The sequence below is a fragment of the Cygnus olor genome, chromosome 4 (assembly GCF_009769625.2).
Source record: "Cygnus olor isolate bCygOlo1 chromosome 4, bCygOlo1.pri.v2, whole genome shotgun sequence".
Lineage (NCBI taxonomy): Eukaryota > Metazoa > Chordata > Aves > Anseriformes > Anatidae > Cygnus > Cygnus olor.
In genome coordinates, this window is record NC_049172.1 from 46,474,037 (window position 1) to 46,496,277 (window position 22,241).

General features: G+C 43.1%; 1 protein-coding gene across 1 annotated transcript; it reads right to left on the bottom strand.

Annotated features, from left to right (window-relative positions):
* Nucleotides 1-757: 757 nt before the first annotated feature.
* Nucleotides 758-20,333, bottom strand: BMP3 (bone morphogenetic protein 3). Its single transcript, XM_040555848.1, has 3 exons — nt 19,138-20,333; nt 7,532-8,439; nt 758-1,058 (listed from the first exon to the last, which is right to left on the bottom strand). Exons 1-3 carry the CDS (start codon nt 19,484-19,486, stop codon nt 867-869), a joined length of 1,449 nt encoding a protein of 482 aa, XP_040411782.1. The 5' UTR covers nt 19,487-20,333; the 3' UTR covers nt 758-866.
* Between the last annotated feature and the right edge of the window lie 1,908 nt (nt 20,334-22,241).

Here is a 22,241-nt window from a genome sequence, read left to right on the forward strand (position 1 = left end):
TAAGAGTTATGCACCAAATAATTTCACGTTAGGAATCAACTACAATAATTTACTCATAGATTATTTGCAAATATGTTCTTGAATATTTGTTATGAACAAGTCACTCAGCCACTTCACTGAGCGTGATACTTTCAAACCCTTAGCCTGCTGAGTTTCTACAGTGGCAAGAAAGAGAAGTCTTTGCTTTTGAGATACCACAATTTCACATGCAGCAGTAATGTGTTTTGTGTTCTTCACACCAAGGGCACTGACATCTAGTAATATGTTAACAAAAATGAATACACACATGCAGTCAGTGACATGTCATACCGAGGAAATATATGTCTAAATTGGATTATCTAAGGCTCTTAGAATGTCAGATTTTTTTTTTCTTCGCTGCACTACTCAGTAACCTAAGGCAGAAAGCTTAACTTTAAAATGATTAATAGTATATTTCTAATCTCCCTCCCCATTAGTCACCAGAAGAACGGAGACAAAAATTAACAGCTACTGCTGTTTCCAAAATCATGTACAAAAATAGATCAGTGTGTCCTTCTGACAGTCTCAAAAATCTTGAAGAGTCTTCGGTAGATTCCTCTTTCATCTCTGTATTTCTACAGAAACAGTCAGTCCCCATTGCCATGAGTTACATCTTGGTCAAATTCAAAGATAAATGAAGTTCATGTTCCCTTTCCTTGGAACTGCTGTTCAGAATCCATGTCATTTCCATCCTTTTAGTTTGGATAGATTCAATTTTTTTCCTTCCCCCTTCCCCCCCCCCCCAAAGGAAATGCATTGACAGTGCAAACAAAAAGTAGAAATCATAAAAAGAACCTCACAGAATAGCAAGTGATCACCTTAGCATTTCAAAAGGGTCTTCTGAGATGTTATCGGCATGCACAGGATTCCACTGTCATGTTGGGGTACACCTTAAGAACCACATTCTTATTTTCATCAAAGAACAAGATACTGAGAGAAGACATTTTGTCCGGAACACAGCAAGGCTCAGGAATGCCTGGGACTACTCCGACTGCTCTCACTATACTCTGGATGGTGGCATGGTTGGATGGCTTCAAGGCCTGCAAGAGAAAGATAAAAGCAGAAAATATAATTTCACGTATGTTAACAGGGACCTGTATACTCCAGAACAAAACTTGTTTCTTAAAGAAGGGCCCTGTGGCTGATTCACTGTAAAATCTGTCTTTTACTAGACTATTTCCAGTTGTCACCATACACACCCCGAGCCAGGAGCAGGGAATATGACCTGGTGTGGCCTGGTTCTGCTGGCCACTGGATGTCACTGCAGCTCCACTGCTTTCAGCTAGAGCATCCCGCTCAGGACAGGGGCCTCCTGTTCTCGGTGGGACATGCCTTCCCAGGAAAATGCCCAGGCAGCAGACCTTGCACCAAGGTGTACCTATAGGTCAAGGCAGTCTCTTCTGATGTAAATTAAGTTTCATGTGGGCTGCAATTTAGTCATAAACTTGTACAGCTGGGAGTGAGGCAGTCAACATGTTAGCAGGCTGATTCATTAGGGGAGCAAAATAAAATACAACTTCTATGCTGGGAAGTCAGGCTGGTGGAATATGAGTACATCAGGGAAAAAAAAAAGGATAAAACATATACAGAGGAGAGTATGGAAATACTTCATGTCAGAGTGCTAACTGTTCCAGTTTGCTGTCTTCCAAGGTTAGGTAGTTTTGCTAATCCTTCCATGTCAAATCACTTCTCATCTTTAATATACATCATCAGCGACACTGCTGAATAACTGAGCCCTCAAATCCCCTGTCAGTTGTACCTTATACTATGGTGACATTTTGCTCTAAAGGACTAAGTTTCCTGGATTAATGCTCACATAATTTGAAACAAATTTTGGTTTAATACAAATGAAAAGCAAATCCGAGTGGTGAGATAGTTATTTCACTATATTTGTACAAAAAAAACAACACAACAAACAAACAAAAACCAACCAAACAAAAAAACACAAAGACACCCCAACAACCCAACCAAACAAATAGAATATGAGTTCATTCACAAAATGAAAAGTGAATACATTCAGAAAAGTGAAAAATTAATATCCTAAATTTTACTTCCAACACCCTCAAACCTTTCCAAACCCAAATAGCTGTAAGCAGGTGAGCATGAAACATGCACAAGACAGATTTTAGCCAGAGACTTATTTTTGTAAGGGTGAAATTTTAACAATGTATCTTAGAGCTCATCTTGCACACAGAACCTGGGAATCACATGGTTAAGTATGCTCAGTCAGGTGTCACTGAGAAATATATGGAACAAGATCGGGCGGGCCAAATTTGCAGTTTGTGGTTTTGTTGGGATAAGAGATGATTTGTGTTGCGATAAATCAGTCTTGAGGCTTAGATATCTACCTACCTCATCTGCAAGTCCTAATGACCTTGCACACAAAAATCACAGGAATAGCTGTGAGGTACCGGCTCGTCAAATCGCTTGTGCATAAACGTTTGTACATTTAGAGGTATCTGCTTCCAGTTCAGCTGGCTATGGATGCCTAACCTGTCCCTTTTTAGGAAGGGATAGCTCATGACTCTGCATTTTTCCTCTTTCTCACACAGACAGATGTTCCTCGAATTCCAAAAGAAATGAATCAGAACGGACTTTTTCCATACCACATCACTGAAAGCAGTCTCAAGTGAGAACTGGAACCACTTGACAGAGAATTGGAAAGGATTCACTGGGGAGCACTCAGCCATTCTTTAGGTACACATTAAACATAATCTGATTTTTTTTTTTCCTTCTAATGAGGAGCCTATTTTGCATGCAGAAAGGCAGAGCAACAAATGATCCCAATCCTGCGTGCCTCTTGCGTCTGTTTACAGTCTGACAGACTCAGAATTTTCTCATGTATACTCAGGATCCAAGTCCATTTTAAACGCAAAGGTTGTATAAACCCTGATCTTTTTTCCCTTTGCTGTTTCAGTCAAAGTTTATCAGAAGAGTGAGATGGAGACATGCAGTGATGCTCTGCTTAAAATACAAAAGCAAAACTTCTTGAAGCGTCCTCTTGATAGCTATAGATCTCCCAGCGTTGTTACAAACCCATTACTCTCAATCTAGCTGGCAGATCTTAAGAAAGACATTTTTGGTCATTTGTTTGCTTTTAATTCAAGGGTACCTATGTTCTTCAGCAGTAGTTTATAAGGATTTTTAAAGAGTCTTAGATCAGTACACAATTCACATTTTTCTATAATTTCTCTCTGCAAAAGTATGTGAAAGCTCCAGAAGCATCCGGGCCTGTTCCTTTACTCAGCTCCAGTGCAGCATTCTCTACAAATGTCACTGGGAGCCCAACACATTTCTTAGGCCTGCTGATCAGATGCAAAGAGGTAAAACTTCTAAATATTTTAGTGAGTGCTTTTCAGAAAACTGAAACCCCCCTCTGGGTACTGAATGGGCATTACGCCCTGCACAAGAAGGGGTATTTAGGCCACTGCGTCTGGGCCGCTGATGCTCTGTCCAGCACATGCTAATGAAAAGCAGGCAAAGATTTTCTTTTAGGAGGTGAGGCCATAAGGAGCAGTGGGAGGGAAAAATGCTGAGCCAACTCCTAACTGCCAAATCTGTGAATAAGTACAGCTGTGGCTAAGGCTGCACCTGCTAAGCTGCATGCATCCTTGGGAGACTTGGTGCCCTGTTGAATTTCATTAGAGATGTATTAGGAGCAGGGCACATGATGTCAATTACAAGCTTTCATTCCTGACCTGGGAGAGGGTCTGCCTGGCCTGCACACTCCGTGGTGTTCTGCAAGCCCAACACACGTGGGTTTGAGAGCAGTCAAGCCAGCTAATTGAAATCAGTGAAAGGGAAGGGCCGGAAAGTTTGGAGGTGGAGAAGGAGGGGGAAGAAGCACATCTGTTCTTAATTACCAAACAGGTTGTCAACTTTAGGAGTTCACCCTCAGCAAGGGAACATTATATACCCATAGGCACAGATTAGTTTGTTATTGCCTGATGGTTACAGTATCACTTTGCAAACACAGTCTTATTAGCAACACCAGATATTAGGTGTGCCCAAGAATAACACATGAAGATGCTCTAGAAGATGCTTGCTTCACCTTTATATTAATTCAACTTTTCATTTTCCTTGGAAAACAAGGTCATTTTGTTTTATGTGATTAAAAAGATGCACAAAAGGAACAATTTGAAATCTAATACAGACAGATATCTGCCAGTTGCTCCCAGGGAATCAGACTTACCATGAGGTTTCAGTTACCTGCTCTCTCAACAAACTATCTCTTCGGAGTACATGGCAGCAAGCACTCATTGTCACGGTGTCCATGTACCTATAATGCTCTGATTCTATATTCCTCACCCAACTGAGTCTAGGGAGTTTTGCACAGATAGGCCAGATCAGACCTTTTTGTTAGAATTTGAGGAAGAAAACTGATGTCCTGATTACGGTGGTGTAGGCCTGAACTACATGGCTAGCTCATGGCAATCAGACCCGCTTCATATCAGAGAAGTCATTCAAACGCCGCTTTACTTGCCCACTCATCTCTCCTGTTTATTTCTCACCTTTCTTCTACTGTAAGATTTTTGAGGACAGGGACCACTTCTGATTGTGGGTACATGCCTGTCCCAGGCGGACCGAAGGGGTGAAGAGGAGGAGAAAGAATATGCCCTTGAGACTGCTGGACTTAGCTACGGTGACAGTAGTAGCTGCAAGTCTACTTATTTGGGTGGATGGGGTTAGAACACAACATATCAGAGGCCAATGTTATTATTTGCTGGAAAGTAGATCCTGATTTTTGCTAAAATACATTTGGCTCTGTATGACAGAAAATCTTTTTATACGAAGTGTAATATGTCAGGGGAATTAGCCGAAGACAGACGACTCTTAGATAAAGATGGAACTCATCTTTCACCCAGGCAATATCTGTTAACTACCCTTCAGCTGTGCACGCTGTAAATACCTCCCTGTCATGCCTCAGAGTGCCAAACAGAAGTTCAAACAACAATTAAACTTCACTTTGTCTCTTCAGAACCATTGGTTACTAAACTCATCTCAGGGCATTTTACTTGCCAGGAGCATTTTTATAGCTTTTTTTTTTTTTTTATTACCATTATTTTTCTTCTTCTCCCCAGAGGTTTGAAGTTACTCTGGGTATTAAGCCCTGAGTTTGCGAAGCATGTCAGGGATTTTCTGGTTGTGGGTACTAAAAGAGGCTCTGCATACAGAAAATGAACCTTTTTATTATGTTGCTTCTTTATTATTACTCTGCTTTTTGTTTCTTGTGATTTATGTATCTCTCTGAAGATAGTTGGTGCTCTTTTGCTACTGGAGTATCCATGCTCTCCAAGTCTAATCTTGACTCTTTCTTGTATTCTTGTCTTTAAATTAGTATTTAGTATAAAATTAGTATTTAGTCTTGTATTCTGTCTTAAATTAGGTATTTCCCATCAACTGAGGTAGGATTAGATTTCAGTAGGAGCAGGGAGAGACCAGTAACAAATGCTTCTAAAACCACTACCTTCAAAACTATTTCGGTGAAAGCCTTGTTTGTTTTTGAACATGCACTTTATCGAGCAATCTTAGTTTTGATCTATATCTCATAGAGACAGAAGAGGCACTAACCCTGAAATATATGGTATGTATTGACTCTTGAAAGAGAGCTTTTCTTAAAGCCATTGCTGCCTCAGAAGGTCGAAGCCTATTTTATGTCTGCCAAATGAAAAAAAAAAACAAAAAACCCACACACAAAAAACCCACACAACAATCTAATGAGTGGGCTGTAATGGTTATTCTCTAACAAATGCTAGATCATGGGTGTTCATAAGCACCTCAACTATGATTTACTCCCCTGAAAATGGAAAGAGCCAGAGCTGATAATTTTATGGAACAGGAACGTAAATACTTTTGAGCTTAACATGAGACAACTTCAGGCCTTTCTAAGAGGCTACTAAACATTCTTGTCCTAAATTATCATCAGAAATAGAAGAACTTGACTGAAATTGACCTCCAGTAGAATCACTAACTGTCTGAACCGTACTTCATGTTTGCTTTATGACTTTTGCAACTCTGATGGTAGCCCACAGCAAGTAGCTCATTTTAAGTGAAGAATATTTTAGAGGCCAGGATCAGCTGAAGACATTGTGTTTGTGTGAACGCTTTTGAATTAAAATACTTTAGCTTTTCTGGTTTAACTGTCATGTACCATTTCCTGCTGAACAGAAGTCCAAACAGCACTCTTATGGTTGGGATAAAGTTCTTATAACAAAAGCTGCATCTGGAAATGTCAATCCACTTTCAAGTAGATGGTTACAGTGGGCAGTGAAAAATTTGTCTGTCCTTATAGCTAGAAGTTCAAGACCACTGATTTTAAAATTTCTAACCTGTATGTTGAGTAAAGCACGGTTCCCATCAACAATAAAGTTAAAGGCACAATGCCATTTATGCACAGGTAGTGACTGTTTCTCTTTCTATTCCCTTTCATTTTTTCCCCTTTGATCTGAAACCTGAAAGCCTGCCATTGCAGTTTGAGGTAGTCAGACAAATCGTCTCCTTCAAACAGAGGATCCTTCCTTCCTCAGCTTGCTTTATTTGGGCTCCATCACCTTTGGTACAATTCGCCACCTGTCATTTTCAAAGGGTGGCTCCCTTGACTCCTTAAGCCTCTGAGATTCCACATGAATTTTGAAACAGACTGCCAAGGCTTCATAGCATCAGGAATAGGGACTCTTGAACATGAGGTTTCAGTGAGACCAGATGCCCTACTTTCACTGAAATTTCCTGTAGGTGTTATTTGAGTGTACCCCTCATTTTATGCCAGCCTTCAATACTGCATCTCACTTTTAGGTCTTGGTAGACTTCAGGGGGAAGCACACTGCTAATAATGACATTGGGCATTTGATTTTCAGGAGCTGATTTCATCTACCAAAGTCATGGCGCTTCTTGCTACCCACGTGCAATCTCATCAAAAGCAGAGGATATTGCAAAAGGCAGTCTGTCGGGAACCATTGCTTCTGGATCCACTTTGTCACAGAAGTGAGTCATTTGGATCTTTGGCTTACATGCAGAGCATCCCAACTGCTCCTGTAGCTCCACATACTCTCTGTCACTCTGACAGTAATGCCTCATGAGGCACGCATTTTTCCTAGAGGACACTGTAATGACTGACCCCACTGCAGGCCTGGCAGCAGAGACTTCTTCATGGTATAACTACTACTGTCTAATAAGCAATTTTCTGTGTCTGGCCTGTATTATGTTTATTAAACAGGCTAATAACAAGTTCACACATCATTAGCACTATTCAGGAAATGTTTTATGGCAATTTGGGCTCTGGACAAAAAACTAATACCGTGTAATACTTTTTTAATTATCTTTACAAGCCTGTTTTTTTACTAGCTGTTTTAACCACTACTCCTGGCAGTACAAGACAAAGATACCACTTATTTACTATATCCCGATACATAATAGGTGACCAGCTGCATTTTACTCATATAGAAGAAAAAAAAAAAAAAAAGAAGTGCATAGTTTACAATAACACAAAGTGCAAAAAGATCAGTAAAGACAGTACCTTAGGAATTGGGAACTGACATTCCCCTGAGCAGTAATAGGCATCAAAGGATTTAGGGGAAATAATCCACTCGCTCCAGCCAATGTCTGCAAAATCCACCTTGAGATAGCGCCGGGCGCAATACCTTGGCTCATTCCACTGCTTCCTCCTCGCCTTCTTCAAGGTTTGCTCATCGAACTGCAGAGTCTGGCTCTTCTGGTGATGATTCTTCCTCTGCTTTTTCTTACTCTTTGCCCTCTCTGCCAAACGTGGCTGGAATGTTTTGTATGATTTTCTGTCTTCCCATCTCTCATCCTCATTGTACTGGTACTCAGCTCCTGGAAGCTCATTGTTCTGCAATGGCAACAGGACACTTGTAGAGCGTTTCCGCCGCCGCTTCCCACTGCTGCTCCTTACATGGTTTTCTGGCCTAGGAAAGACCCTTGTCAGAGGATTACGGTGCCCTTGCAAACTAGAGACAACGCTCTCTGGCTCTGAAATAGCAGAGTCATTGGCATATATCAGAATGTAAGGTTCGTAGTAAGAAGGTGCCCTTTTCCATGGGTGATGGCTTGTCAAACCCATTTTGACACTGATCAGAAGTTCATTGTTTTGTTTTGCTTCATGCAGGACCTGAGTGATATCCTTCCACTGCCAGGAAAGGACATCCCCGTAAGCAGTGGAGACATTTATTAGGAAACGTCCCAGACTCCGGGTCTGGTTCCCAACAGAAGGAAAGGTCCAAACTGAAAGATGTACTTGAATTTCAGGTTTTCTGTGCCCATGAGAACAGCCTCTGGATTGTGAACAGTTCCACTTAGCATTCAGCAGATCACCGATATAGTAATATACCGAAGCTGACAAGATATTTTCAGACTTGGTGAGTGAAGTCAAGTTAAAAACATACAGCTCCTGGCTTCCAGGGCTCCCTAGAAAAACAAATATTTAGATAAGAATATGGGCAATTCAAATTGTTATGGAAACCAAAAGGACCAAACCATATTACTTTCTAGGTTATACATTAAGTTCATGGAAAATTTTCATGCAGTGCTTTGGGAACAGGTTAAGGCCATTATTCAGAATAATGACCAGCTAGTAAACTGGTGACCTTAACATCACATACTTTCTGTCTGGCTTCCTTCCTTCAGTCCAGAAAAACTCATACACATGCTACCACTCCTTTGATTCCAGGAAACAAACTAGGTCATAGGAACACAGGTCGATAAGAGATGCACTGAAGGCTGTATCTATCATCCTTCTATCTATCATCCAAACTTGAGCAATATCATAGTAAGGTTTTGCTCTCCTTCTCTCTCTCTCTAAACATTCTCCCCTCCTTGCAAATACACCTTAGGTAACGTTGCTCTGCCCTGCCTACAAGTCTGTCTTTCTCTCTCCAAGACAAATGGGACATCAATGGCACTGAGCCATGCCTTAACCAAGATGCAGCTGAAGCTGGAGAAAGGCTCCCACTGGCTTTACCAGGCATTGGATTATCTGTACTCTTCAATCATACTGATGAGCCAAAGCCCCCTCGCTAGAAAGACAAGATTTGCTTCCTTAGTGATAGAGGCTGAATGTGACTGTGAGGAAGACAAAAAGCCTGGATTGAAATGGGGCAATGATTCTCATTGCTGCCCCAGGCTTTAAAATATGCTTTTAAGTAAGCCATTCGAGCTCTGATCACTGAGCTGTTCAATGCCAAAAAGCCTAGCTGGTTCCCTTACACCTCCCACTCCACCCCTCTGTGATCTGGGCTTCATCTACAAGATGGGAACTTGGGGCCTGGGTGGCAGATTCTAAATTTTCAATGACTATTAAAGAGGGACTCAAATACATTTAATGTTTGGTATAGCTACATATATTTATCAGGATGGTAAATGGGCAGGCAGAAGAAGTACTATCTATTTCAAAAGCTAAACAAAAAGACAAGTTGAAATCCTGTATTACAAAGGATGCTTCCTTTCAACGTTAACCATTCCTCCATGACAGTAAGACCAATTTAGTGGCCCCTCAAGTGTTCCTTTTTATGTATAAATGACACGGAGCCCTTCACAACCGCAAGGGTAGAATTGAGCACAGAAGCAAGTATTGACACCAGTCTTGCACACAAAGAAGGAATGCAGCTTGCCTCTAAAGACACAGCGGGGAGAAACACCAGGCTAGAACCACTGTTTTCATTTTTAAGGCTCAGTTGTCGACTGTGGAAACACAAACAATTCACAATTTGTAAAGGGCTAAAAACACACAAGCTTGTATGACTTCCTTTTGGCTAAGTCGGACATTAATTACAACAAAAGTTTCCCTCTAGAATAATCTGGACCAGGGTCACTTCAATTACACAGGATAAATTCAGTCATTCCCCCAGGACATTTCATCAATTTTCACGAGAATCAATAACAGAATATTTACTAATGTAGCTGGAGCTAAGCGGACAGTACTAGAGCAACCCTAATAACCAAAAAAAAGCCAAACCAAGCTGTCTTTCTCTGCAAGGTGGGAGGAGGGATGGGCAGTGGTGGCAAAATGCACCCACTAGCCTCTGTGCAGACAGAAACAAGCCAAGGACAATACATCTTCATGGTCAGGGTGTTACTGTATCATTTAGGAGGGATGTGGTGGAAAGTGGGGTTTCCACAGCTGTGAAATTAGAGAAGTCAACTTAACCACAGGTATCTTGCACAAACCCAGAGACACACTCCTAACACAGGAGTGAAAACATATGGCTGACTACTTTAATCTCCTGCAGAATATGACAGAAAGGCTTGGAGGTGAGGCTTAATTTTTGTTATAAGATTTCCTGGTTGAACTGCAGTTATGTCTGTCCTTCAGACAGGGAGAAATATAGATCCAAACGTTAAAGTGTTATCGAGACCTGTAAAAACAAGTTGTATCGAAAAGTCAAATATAGTCATGCAAAGGTATGCTCTACAGCCCCCCAAAGGGCTGGAAACAACCCAACACATTAGGAAAATGAGGCAACATGGAGTTAAATGTTTCTTTGACACCATAGCATGTCAAAACCCTCTCTAGTGGCTGGAGAGAAGTTATAAACTCCAGAGTTTTCCAAGAGTTGTTGTTTTGTCCCAAGGAATGAGAAGCACAGAAGATGTCCCTGTGCAGTAGGGAGGAACAGCCTCTCTGCTTCCATCCTCAAAACACTGTATTAAGCCCTCTACCAAAGCAAGTGAGAACAAATAATTTCCAATACTGAACTTTCAAAAATTTTGACAGCTTTATGCTCCAGGTGATGTTTTGGGTGACATTCTGTGCTTCCAGGCACAGATATCGTAACTGCTATTGTCATTCAGACAGAGTCCAGCGCATGACAATATTCTCCCTCTGTCTGCCCATCCCAACCAGCTAAGTGGCCTCTTTTTCTAACTTTATTTCTTTTTTCCTAATCAATGTTCTGAAGAGTATATTAAAAGAGGAGAAATCATCTCACTAGAAATACAGAATCTTTCTCCCCAGTACACCACATGTATTGCTTCAGGAAATTAGGGGAAAAAAAATTCTCAGTGAAACAGGGAAAAAATACCAAATCATTTATGGAAGACACCATAGATCACACACTCAGCCCAACCTGACAGTGGATCACATAAGGTTCTGGTAGGTAAGTTCTTAATATCTGAAAACTAATGTACCAGATCCATCCATTTTCTGGCTATTACTTATGCCTGGGATTTTCCTTGATTTTGATAAAATTTTTTAATTCATGAAGGCCAAATCCAGCTACTCATTACATTTGTACTAAGCTCACATGTGCACTTGACCTCTGCTTGGTTTGTAATCACTAATATTATAAGATTAATATACAATCTGTCAGAGCACTATGCATATCAGTCTTAGGAAATAGAATTTATGGTGTCTTACGCATGCCTGTTAAAGAAGTTATTATTTGAACCCCTGTTTAATGTTAAATTACAAACTTTGATTTTAATTTTTAATAAGAATTCCATTTAAACAAATACTGCTTGTTCTAAATTGGCATGTTGTAGTGAAACACAAAACAAGCTGCTTTTGTTTATAAAGAAACTCTATCTGGCGTGAAACAGACACAGGAGGAATATATACTTTGATTAAAAGCAAAGCCCAAGAAGCCACTCTTAACTCCACACCAAAGACTTGCAGTAGGTGGTGCTATTTTCTCACTGAACGACCTCTGAGCTCAAACCATTCTGAAGAGGTTTCAGATAATTCAGTTCACAAAATCATCTACAAGCAGGTTATTAGCATCCAACACAGATGTCTATGGCTTTGCTGGCTCTCAGCTCAAAAAAAAAAACCAGCTGTGTGGCCCGGGTTTCTGTCACAACTTAGGAACACTGTGTCAAATCCATCATTTGTGTGACAGCAATACCTGACTGAGATTTGAGCACTGCACTCAAATAAGCATACTGCAGGCCAGTAATTACCCTTACAAGTGACAGATATATAAAGGAAGATTCAGCTTTAAAATATCTACAAATGCACCTTTTCCTTGGGAAAATTAAATTTGACTTAAATGAAACTTCATCCTCAATCCCAGACAACAGAAACTGCTGAGGGTCTGTCCCCACAATAACATAATTTCAACTACTAACCAAGGACAGGAGGTATTGAGTAGCATTTAACAACATTTTACTGTGAGGCATGAACCTTTCCGAAAGCCTCAGCCAGCTTGCTTTAGTTATGCTGTCTGATGTGAGCTGAAGCTTAGGTTTTATAATTAATATTTTTAACCCCCCAAACTTAAACCAAACCTAACTAGGGCTTCAGCAACTCCAATAACTTGTAGATGTTCATTATAACCAATATCTCCTAGTACGCTAGTATCCATTTAAAACAGAGAGGGGAAGGGAGCCAAACCATAGGGCCCATCACCAACAGATTAGCAGTCAGTGGGGAAACCTGGACTGTCTTAGCCCAGTAGAGGTCTCTGGCCAGTTTGCCTGCTATAAAAAGAGCTTTAAGGTCTCAAAGGTAACAAAATCTACTAAGACTAACAGAGAGCTTTGTTGCTAGAAGCATGAAGTCAGCTTTGCAAGTTGAAGGAAGAAAAACAGGCCCAGAAACCTATGCCCTGGGAGGTCATGGCATTGCAATAGCTTTTTTCTTACGTTTTCAGTATCAAACAAAAATGAAAACACCAAACATTTGAAGAAACTCTCTTTGTGCTAGCTGCCCAGAAGTGAAATGGTCTGTTGCAGCAATCGATGCTCTCCTCGAAGCATCTCATACTGAAATATGACACTTTAGAGGGATGCTGGGTACAAGGTCCCCCTCTGCCTGGACTAGCCATACTGGGAAGATCCTAAGAGCCAGGAGTGTCCCTGCACTGCAGACGGCTGCTGGAGCAAGCCCACAGCAGGGACCACCATCTTGCTGCCTGGCAAGGTTCTGTCACACATTTCTGAGCAGCTGTACTTGGTAACCTCGCACACATACACAGCAGCGCAAAATGTGATGCAATTGCAACTCAGTAATTATTACCTGAATAGCAGTAACTTGGTGGGCTCACTTCTTCTACTTCCGAGCACTGCAAGCAGCAGAGTTCTGTCAGAGCAGCATTAGCTGAGCTAGTCTTTTGTCTAAGTCTTCAAGGACTTACTTGAAGAGAGTTGTACTAACTCAGCTTTGCTCTTTTGTAGTACTACACAGGAAGCACAAACAACTTCCCTACAATAAAGTCTAAGGAGAAGATTTAAGAGGAAAGGAGCAAAGGAAAAATATGGGGAATGAAAAGAACTCCATGCAAGGAATACACTGCTACCTTTCAGATACTCCGAGGCCAGGCTTTAGTGGCAATCTCTGCTCCCCTTAAAGTGATTACCATATGTTGCTGGCAGCCTGCTGAGGAATTTCTGAAGACCAAGCTCTGCAGGACAGAGCTCTTCTGAATTGCAGCAGGTAAGACACAGCATCAGTGCACTTTCAGTATCATTTGCCTGTACCACGTAGAGCTTTGGAACAGCAGCCATGAGCTGGACAGGAAAGTACTTCACAGTGAGAACACCTCATTACTTGCATTCCTGTGGAATATAACTCAGGAGGTAAAGGCATGGATAGTAAAGTACATGGATAGGCTACAAAGTTATTGGCCTCCTCAACCCAACTGCAAATCACTACTCACCTGTATGTTCTCTCCTATTTTGAAAGAAACCCAGAACCCAGACAGACTTCCCCATGGCAGGGGAAAAGGGGAGATACATTCTCTCCAGGCCCAAAGCAGAAATGCCTTAACATTTTCATACAGGTGGTTGTCATACAAGTCAGGCTGTGCTCACTCACTGGGCTGCCAGCAGTTATTGGGGCTGAGACCAGCAAGCAACCCACCTCCTAGTGCTACAGCTGAAGTACTTGTAGCCACTCAATCTTCAGAGGCATGGCCTGTGCTTCCTCACCTTCTTGCAATAACCCGCAGCTGTTTGTATTGCCTGTTACTGTTACTGGCATCAAAAAGGTATTTTAAGAAAGAGCAGTAGGTCTGTGGAGACTGACATCACCAGCAGGAACATATTCATGTTACAAGGGGCATTTCCAGGCATCAATAAGCTGGAACAAATCCACCAACATGTGGTGTGTTTACCTTTATAGAGGATGCACTGACATTTTTATGGACTGCCAAATCTATCCCATGGGTGAAAAAGGATGCAATAATGAGGGCTGTTTAGTTATATAGTCGTCATTAGCCATCATTTAAATGAGATATTAAAGTGGTGCCCTTGTGCCAGTGCACAGTTAAGAACATATCAGTGTTTCCGTTGTAAAACCTTGTTTTCATGGGTTCATAGGCCAGCTACGAAAGTTCACTCAGAGCTGGAAATGGGAAAAAGTTTCAGAATGGCAACACAGATTTGGAAGCCAGATTTCTTCTTGTCTCCAACCTTTGCTGTTACTTGATTGCCATTTCCCCCCTTACTGATTTGGGTATTTTGCAAAGGAAAAATATAGGATCCCGTTCTGCCTTTCTAAAGGGCATACAGCTTGGCGCCAAACTGGCTTAATTATTTCTAGCAAAGCAGGCAAGGTTGTAGCAGCTAGTAACTTGACACACAAAAGTAAAAAACCCATCACTCTGATTAAAGCTAAATAATCCCATTTAAGTTTAATCACTTTGATTAAACTTAACTTTGAGATGCAGTGATGGTACAATACTTAGGATCTAACTTACACGCCTATTTTGTGATATGAAGTGCATGAATATGCACATTGAACATCACAAATGTGCTGCACAGCATGTAAATCATCTCCCTACTACATGTTTTAAGCAGAAAGACCAGGTCTGAAAACTAAACACAACAACAAATCCAAAACTAACACATAATAAACAAGCAAGCAGGTAGCATCAATAAAACACAAAAGCTCTGAAGGAGAATGCAAAAGGCTGGTTCTCCTCCTTCTCAGTCATAATTCAACTTCAGTTGGTAGAAGTAGGTCTACTGTATGAAAACAAAGTTGCACACACCGTCTCCTCAAGGCTGTAAATCTTCATGTTGGAACTTAGGTGCTCTAGAAACTGTGACTGACTGAGGGCTGTAGGCTAGTTCATCCACTTGGATGACAGCACAGTGAGACAGGTGGTAACAGAAGCCAGAAAATCCAGATCCGGGGTCTGGTCCTGACAGGCCAAATCTACAGATCCTGCCCGTTTGCCTTAGCAGATTCACAGATTTGGGCCCAGTTCCTTCTGCCTAAAAAGTATCACAATGCTAAGAAGAATGCTGTTGATTGCATTTTATTTATAGGGGCACAGAATCTCTTTCCCTCTACCCCACAAAAAAAAAACAACTTCAACAAAAAACAACCCCCCCACCATGGTCATCTGCCTGAATGTTTTTAAAGCTCTTGTCACAAATGACCTTACTGTTACCAGTGCTGAAGAGGCTAGCATTGGGCCCCTGCTGATTTTCGCAGTCTGACGGCAGCGGTGACTCAGTGGCTTCCCCGTGCAGTACTTGGTTTCCCTCTTTGCGTGGGCATTTCACACCGCAACAAAGGAAAGAAAAGCATTTGAAAGAGGAGGAGAACATAGTTCTTAAACCACAAGAATTGGCCCAGGGGCAGGTGTAATACCTAAAATTACTTGAAATTCAGTCAATAAAAAAGAGTTTAAAGTAATTTCTGCTTGTATAGCTTTACTATAACATCATTAGAGGGACCCTCCAATTAAAGTTAGAGTTTTTCAAATGACTCATTTGCAAGACGTGTTCCTTTAGCGATGCTATGATTACAAGTACTTTCAAAAGCAAACTGAAAGCCTTGTGTTCAAGGCTTTTATCTTTCCACTCTGCATTTATTCCGGGTTGTGCCTTTCCTCCAGGTCCAAAGCCCCAGAAGCTGCAGATCAGCACAGCTCTGCGGAAAGCACTGGAGGCAAGCAGATTTGTATCAGCCCGAGGGCTGGTCACTCATTGGTTTTGCTAACGGGCAGGAGAAAAGAAGATCTGTGTGCAGAAGCCGATGCACAGACTCACTCACAGTTTAAGATTACTCTTGCCCTAACTGTCAAAGCATTCACCTGTAGCTCACATATCGCCCTGTCCTCCCCCCAGCTTCCATTTTAGTCACAAGGGACGGAAAACCACCTACCGCTGTGGGACCTGCAGGCAGAGAACTGGGGAAGGCTCTGGCTCAGGATTTCTATTTAAGCAGAGCTCGCCGTGCTGCCTGGTCTAAGTAAGACGAGGGCCGCTAGCGCCATCCCATAAATATCCCCCAACATTGCCCTTGTAGCCTGACACAGCTTCTCAGAAATCATGGGCTGAGCATCCTTTGACTAAATATGTAAAGGTAAACAAGGGCAGTTCAGTCTGTGAGGAAAAATGGTGCTGGGATGGGACTGCATGTTCTGTAGATGATGTAAATCCTTACTGCTCTGAAAATAGATTTGGGGCTTGGGGCTTTTTCAGCTTTGTCACGGGCATCACAGGTTATTTTTCTGAGCAACTCAAACTGGACAATTCTGTTCTGAGATAACTTGGTGGGAGAGATGAAAAACAAATTTGCCAGAATAGAGCACGTGAGCGGTCATCAAAGTCAAAGGCCCCAAATCCCAGAATGAGCAACAAACCACCAATAATCCAGCCTGTCTGTGAAATCTGGTGCGTGGAAGATTGCGGGGCAGCATCAGATGGACACCTGAGACGTGCCCACACAGGGTAGAAGCTCTCACCCTGTCCCCTTGGAGGACTGAGCCACAGAAAGGAAAACTTGCATCCTGCTGTTGTTAAGATACTTCTTCTCAGTAACTATGTCTTGGGTTTTCTTTGGGCCTGTCTCCTGCAAGACTGCAGCTGTGACAGGCAGCACCACTTTCCTTGGACTAGAAACATGGAAGAGTTTCAACAAATCCTACCAGTTCTTGGTCTCATTGCACACCGCACTATCTTTTAGGGTCCCCAAAATTTGTCCTTTAGGGGAAAAACATGGACAGAAAGGTTTCACAGCTCTATTTGAGTGGTGTGTTTTGGAGGAGTTGTTTACCTCCTGAAAATACATGGTTAAATTGCCAAATATATGCTCAAAATGCACATGAAGTCACCAAAGTTTTCCTTCAAGGCCTCTTGCTGCAAATGCAGGAGAAACTGGTGGATTCTTAGGGGAGTTCTGCTCATCGCAGACCAAAAGCTGTCTCCTGAAGGGGTTAGCAGCAGGGAGGGTTTAATGTGTGAAGGAGTGAGGGCAACAGAACTGATTAACAACTGGTACGGCCACGTTATGGACAGGGGGAAGCCACTGGGAGACTGAAATCTGCAGCCAAGGAGCCCGACGGTCAAAGCAGAGATCTGGAAACAAACCGTCTGCAGAAGGAAATACTGTGGAGGTGCCGTTTGCGTCGCAGGGCTGGCCGGGCAGTCGGGTGCAAGGAAGAAGCCAGAAACCAGAAGTCTTTTAATATTCCCCCGACGCCACCCTAAAGAACATTTGATCTAAGTTTTTTTTACGGAAATGCACTCGTATGCCATCAATAACCATACAAACGAGCTGCTGCTGCCTACAGGGAGAGAAAGACAACAGCCAATTGGTTAAATATTTTGCATAAATACTTATAAAAGTGTCAAAAAACTTATAACCACTTCCAATTTATTGCTTTGGCACTTGAACTGTGAAAGTATTGGAGGAGGAGGAAAGGGATTAGTGAATAGTGTGTTTATAGGACTGCTGCCACCCAACGTCAAGTGAGAGTATAAATATAATCAGAAAGACCACAGAGATGGGATTTCAACCAAAGGCCTTCTAGGTTTAGAACAATAAATATCTTTAATCAGATATGCTTAAAGGAGAAAATACACTCTGTTTGGATTATACCTTTCCCCCTTTTTTTGTTTTGGATTATACGTTACTCTTTTCCAGTGAGGGCAACACTTAACTCAGAACAAAGGAACATATATTGGATTTATATTTCAAAAACTTTAGAAAGAAAAGAGAGTACCTTCTACATAAAAACTCCATGGGGACAGCAAACCGAGAGTTCCACCTATCCATCCTCTGAAACAAATGTATTTAAGTCTCTAGCCTCTAAATCCTCTCTTGTGGACAGAAACACTTGCGGTAACATATGATGGAGAGTGTTTGTAGCACAGAATCCTAACATGCCAAAGCCATTCAATTATTTATGGTATTTGATCTGTGTGCAGAGCTATCCTATAATAGACATTGTTGCCTTTGAAGAATCAGCAGTAATGACTCCCAAATAAACCTTAGCAAAGTCTGGCACCCAGCTCTCAGCAAGTTTTCTGGGAGACAAAGGAATCAGTGTAGGTCACAAACTCCCAGACAGAACCCAGTTTTACTGCTGGGTCAACCCTTTGGTGCGATGAAAAATAAGAGACTGTCAAAGCAGGCTGCTCTGGATGGCCCAACAGTTGTCAAACAGCAAGTTTCCAGGATTCAGTGGATTTGGGAAGTTTATTACAGTGAGAGTCACATTAGGGTTGTGGCATTTCCATTGAGCCCTGACAGAGGTCAGATGCATTACAGAGCAGAGCAGTGGAGTCCAGAGATGCAGTGCTAAGACAGTGCTGCCTTTTCTTTCTGCTAGGACATGGTTCTTCTGGGATACTGCTATGTTATCCATGTCTCCTCCACCACAAATATCCTTTTGTGAAAAGTGACTTCACGTTTTCAGAAATCTACCTGTGCACAGCAGTCTGTAATCAGGACAGAGATCTACTTGCCGCTGCTGAAGATGCTGAAGTACAGCACCTGCTATGCACAGACTATCCTTGAGCTCAACTCATTCCCTATTGCCCTTAATCGCAACTACCGTCAGCAGCATCTCAAAGTAACTGTTCCGTAGATAGTCTAAAGGACCGCCAGCACATGTTACTGCTCTCTCACATGCAAATCAACCCGTGATCTCAACAGAAGCTATGCATGCAAAATACTGATAAAAGGAGGCTCCAGAGAGGATATATTAATTAGTCCACTTCCCTCATACGGTACTCAGATATCATCCAGGAGAGAGGCTGCATACCGAGCTGAGCAGATAACCCGGTAATTAAAACACACGAGACAATGTAAGCACCGTGTCCCAAAACACAAGTGTCGCTGCAGGCAGCATTGCTTTCCTCATCTCTCTTCTCGCACCGAGCACCCTCCCCTCCACAGCGGGGCTCCCCGGGGGGCCGCTGGGGTCTCACCTGCAGCCAGCGGGCGAAAGCCGCGCACCGTGTTGCCCCGGCGGAGGTACGGAGCGGGCAGCCCCGGCGGGTCCTGGGGCCGTGCTGCTGCCGCCTGCCCACCGCTGTACTGGTCGTAGAGCCGCAGCATGTGCTCCGAGACCTTGTCCCCTGGCTGCAGCCGCTCTGGCCGCCGCTGCCCCAGGCTGTAGTCACCTGCCACGGCTCTGGCTCGGCCGCCCGGAGCTCCTGCCAGGGCAGCTCGTCGCCGCAGCCCAACCCGGCGAGCCTTCGGCACGTCCCCCAGCGCCAGGCACAGGCAGCCCCAGCCCAGGCACAGGCACAGCACCCAGCGGGCCGATACCGCCATCCTGCTGCCGAGTCGCCCCTCTGTCCGGCACCTGGCGACACGACACCGGCACCCCCGATGAAGTTGGCTTCAGACAGATGCAGCCCCCGACAGCGGGAGAGAAACGGGGCTGTGCTCAAAACCGGAGACGGGGTTTCCTCTTGTCGGTAAAAAGAAAAGAAAAAAAAAAAAAGGAAAAAAAAAAAAGAAGTGGGGTGGAGGAAAGCGCTGCCGTATAAACTGCCCGTCCTTCCCAGTGCTGGCAGTGAAGGTGTTTATTTCCCCTCGCTGTGCAGGTTGTTTTTTGGCGAGAGGTGGAGGTGTTGCTCTCCGTGCGGCCGGATGCTCCTTCCCCACTTCGACTGGTGCGGGCGCAGCCCGGGTGAGTTTTTGTGGGGTGTTTGTTGTGTGCGTATGTGTGTGTGAGTGAGTGTGTGCGAGCATGAGCCCCGGCTCTCGGGGCTGATCTGTGTAATCAGCAGCCAATCACACCGCCTTCTTGTTCGGCTCTGGCTGCAAGCGAGAGGCAAAGCAAAGGGGAAACCACCACCCAAAGAAAAATGCACACACACACACGCAGAGACAGAGGTGACTGGAAATTCAATCACTAGCACTAACTGCGTCCCTGAGGGCAGCGGGGGAACAGGCTGGTGGGATGTTCCCTTTTCACCTCCACCCAGCTTCTCCCAAAGGCAGAAAAACAACATGATTGCAACAAAACAAAAATCCCGAGTCAAAGTATACTCAGCCATCTCCCCTCAAATATCTCAGGGCTTGCCTGGGCTCTGCACCATCTGGGGCAGGCAGGTAGAAGGGATTGTAACTGGGTTGTGTAGCCCCCCTCTCCCAGGGGTCACCCAACCTTGGTGGCATCCTGCTTCCTCCTCTGTCACCCTCAAACCCAGACAGGGCTGCCTGAAGAGTCCCCAGAAGCCTGGAGCTGGGAAGGCACATGCACCATGCCCAGGTGAAGGCAGACGAGTGCTCTCGCGCATGGGAACCCTTCTGCAGGCTGCATGGGCTCAGGCAGGGAAACTGCACATCAGGACTCCTCCAGCACAGCAGAGCGCAGCAAGGTGTTCTGTGCACAGCTGAGAGGAGTTCACATACCTCCTGCCTGGGCTGCTTTTCACAACCAAAAGGACATAAAAGTCTCACCCCCTTGCCAGTGCCACAGCATCAGACAGGACCCCAGATGTGTAACGCTGTCCTTTCCAAAATATGCTCTGCAACACAAAGATTGTCTTACCTCATACACTCGGTGGGGGAAAGCACAGCAGGTGGAAGAGAAGCTTCTTGACATTTTCATGGTGTGTAAATATATGGGTTCACATTTGGAGAATGACTTGGTTTCTAACCTGAAGAAGGGAAATAAGAAAAATGAGCTTACACCTTACTATGTGGAGCTTAGCACACATTATTTCCAGCATGGGGCATTCACATTTTCAACGGGTGACAGTCAAGTGTGCAATTATCACAATGTAAATGTATCAACTAAAATACATCATGTACTGGAAAGTGAGTTTGCTTTTCAAATTCCACTGAATTTAGGACCTAGATACTAAATATCCCTAAGAAGCTTTAAACAGCTTGTCTGTAACTACAAGAAGCAAGTGCCTACTGGCAGGTAAGAAGGAAAGAATGACTTTCAAAAGCAGACTAATGATTTTTGTACGCATCTATATTTAAGTGCTCAAATACAAGATATGTCAGTGTCTTGTTTTCAAAGAGGTTTGAGGCATCCAATTAGCCATGCATATCTAAAAATATTGTACATAAATGTACACACACAATTTCAATATTAATGCCAGTACTAACTACACTTTTCATTTCATTCTCTATATAAGAAACTTAAATTACTGTAACATGAAAATTGTGCATTTGAGCACAGCTAAGAAATTTAGAGCAAACAGCAATCTCTGGCTTATACCCATGGCAAAACTGTGTGTCCCAAGGAGGAATCTTTAGGCAACTGAAATACTGGAAGTGGTATTGCAACTTCAGTAATGTTACAGGTACCTTAAAGAAGGCTGTAGCGAGGTGGGGGTTGGTCTATTCTCCCACGTGCCTGGTGACAAGACGAGGGGGAATGGGCTGAAGTTGCACCAGGGGATGTTTAGATTGGATATTAGGAAGAACTTCTTTACCGAAAGGGTTGTTAGGCATTGGAATGGGCTGCCCAGGGAGGTGGTTGAGGTACCATCCCTGGAGGTCTTTCAAAGACGTTTAGATGTTGAGCATAGTGATATGGTTTAGTGGAGGACTTGCTAGTGTTAGGTCAGAGGTTGGACTAGATGATCTTGGAGGTCTCTTCCAACCTAAATGATTCTTTGATTCTGTACACTTGCTGATGGCAAGAGAGGTGAGTTAAAAAAAAAAAAAAAAAAAGGCAAACACAAAACCAAATCAAACATAACTAAACTCTCTTTTAAACCTACAGTGCCAAATCACTGGCCATATGACTGTGATCTTTTGCATAACCAACACATCTTCCAAACTATGGCCTGACTGTTGAGATTGGACCACTGGAAATCAAGAACTACTTCAGTCAAAAAGAAATACTCCAAGACAGTATACATCTCACTCACACTCTACTCAAGCAAAGGAGGATTTGACAATAACTAACTGAGGTTCAGCATAGAAGCTCAAGCACCCTATTGCTGAGCCCTTATTTAAAATCGCTTAAGTGTTAGCAAAAGCACTGTTTATGCAGAATTAATTCAGAATCTGGCTCCCAGAGCCTTGCACCGCCACTTGACTGCAGTTGTTTAAACTA

What these genes read in the sequence shown, in the direction of transcription:
- BMP3 (XM_040555848.1), bottom strand. Translation starts at nt 19,486, where the DNA reads ATGGCGGTATCGGCCCGCTGGGTGCTGTGCCTGTGCCTGGGCTGGGGC. An exon ending in CTTTCGCCCGCTGGCTGCAG is followed by an intron (nt 8,440 to 19,137) that starts GTGAGACCCCAG and finishes TTGTTTTTCTAG; the next exon opens with GGAGCCCTGGAAGCCAGGAG. An exon ending in GTCAGTTCCCAATTCCTAAG is followed by an intron (nt 1,059 to 7,531) that starts GTACTGTCTTTA and finishes TTTCTCTTGCAG; the next exon opens with GCCTTGAAGCCATCCAACCA.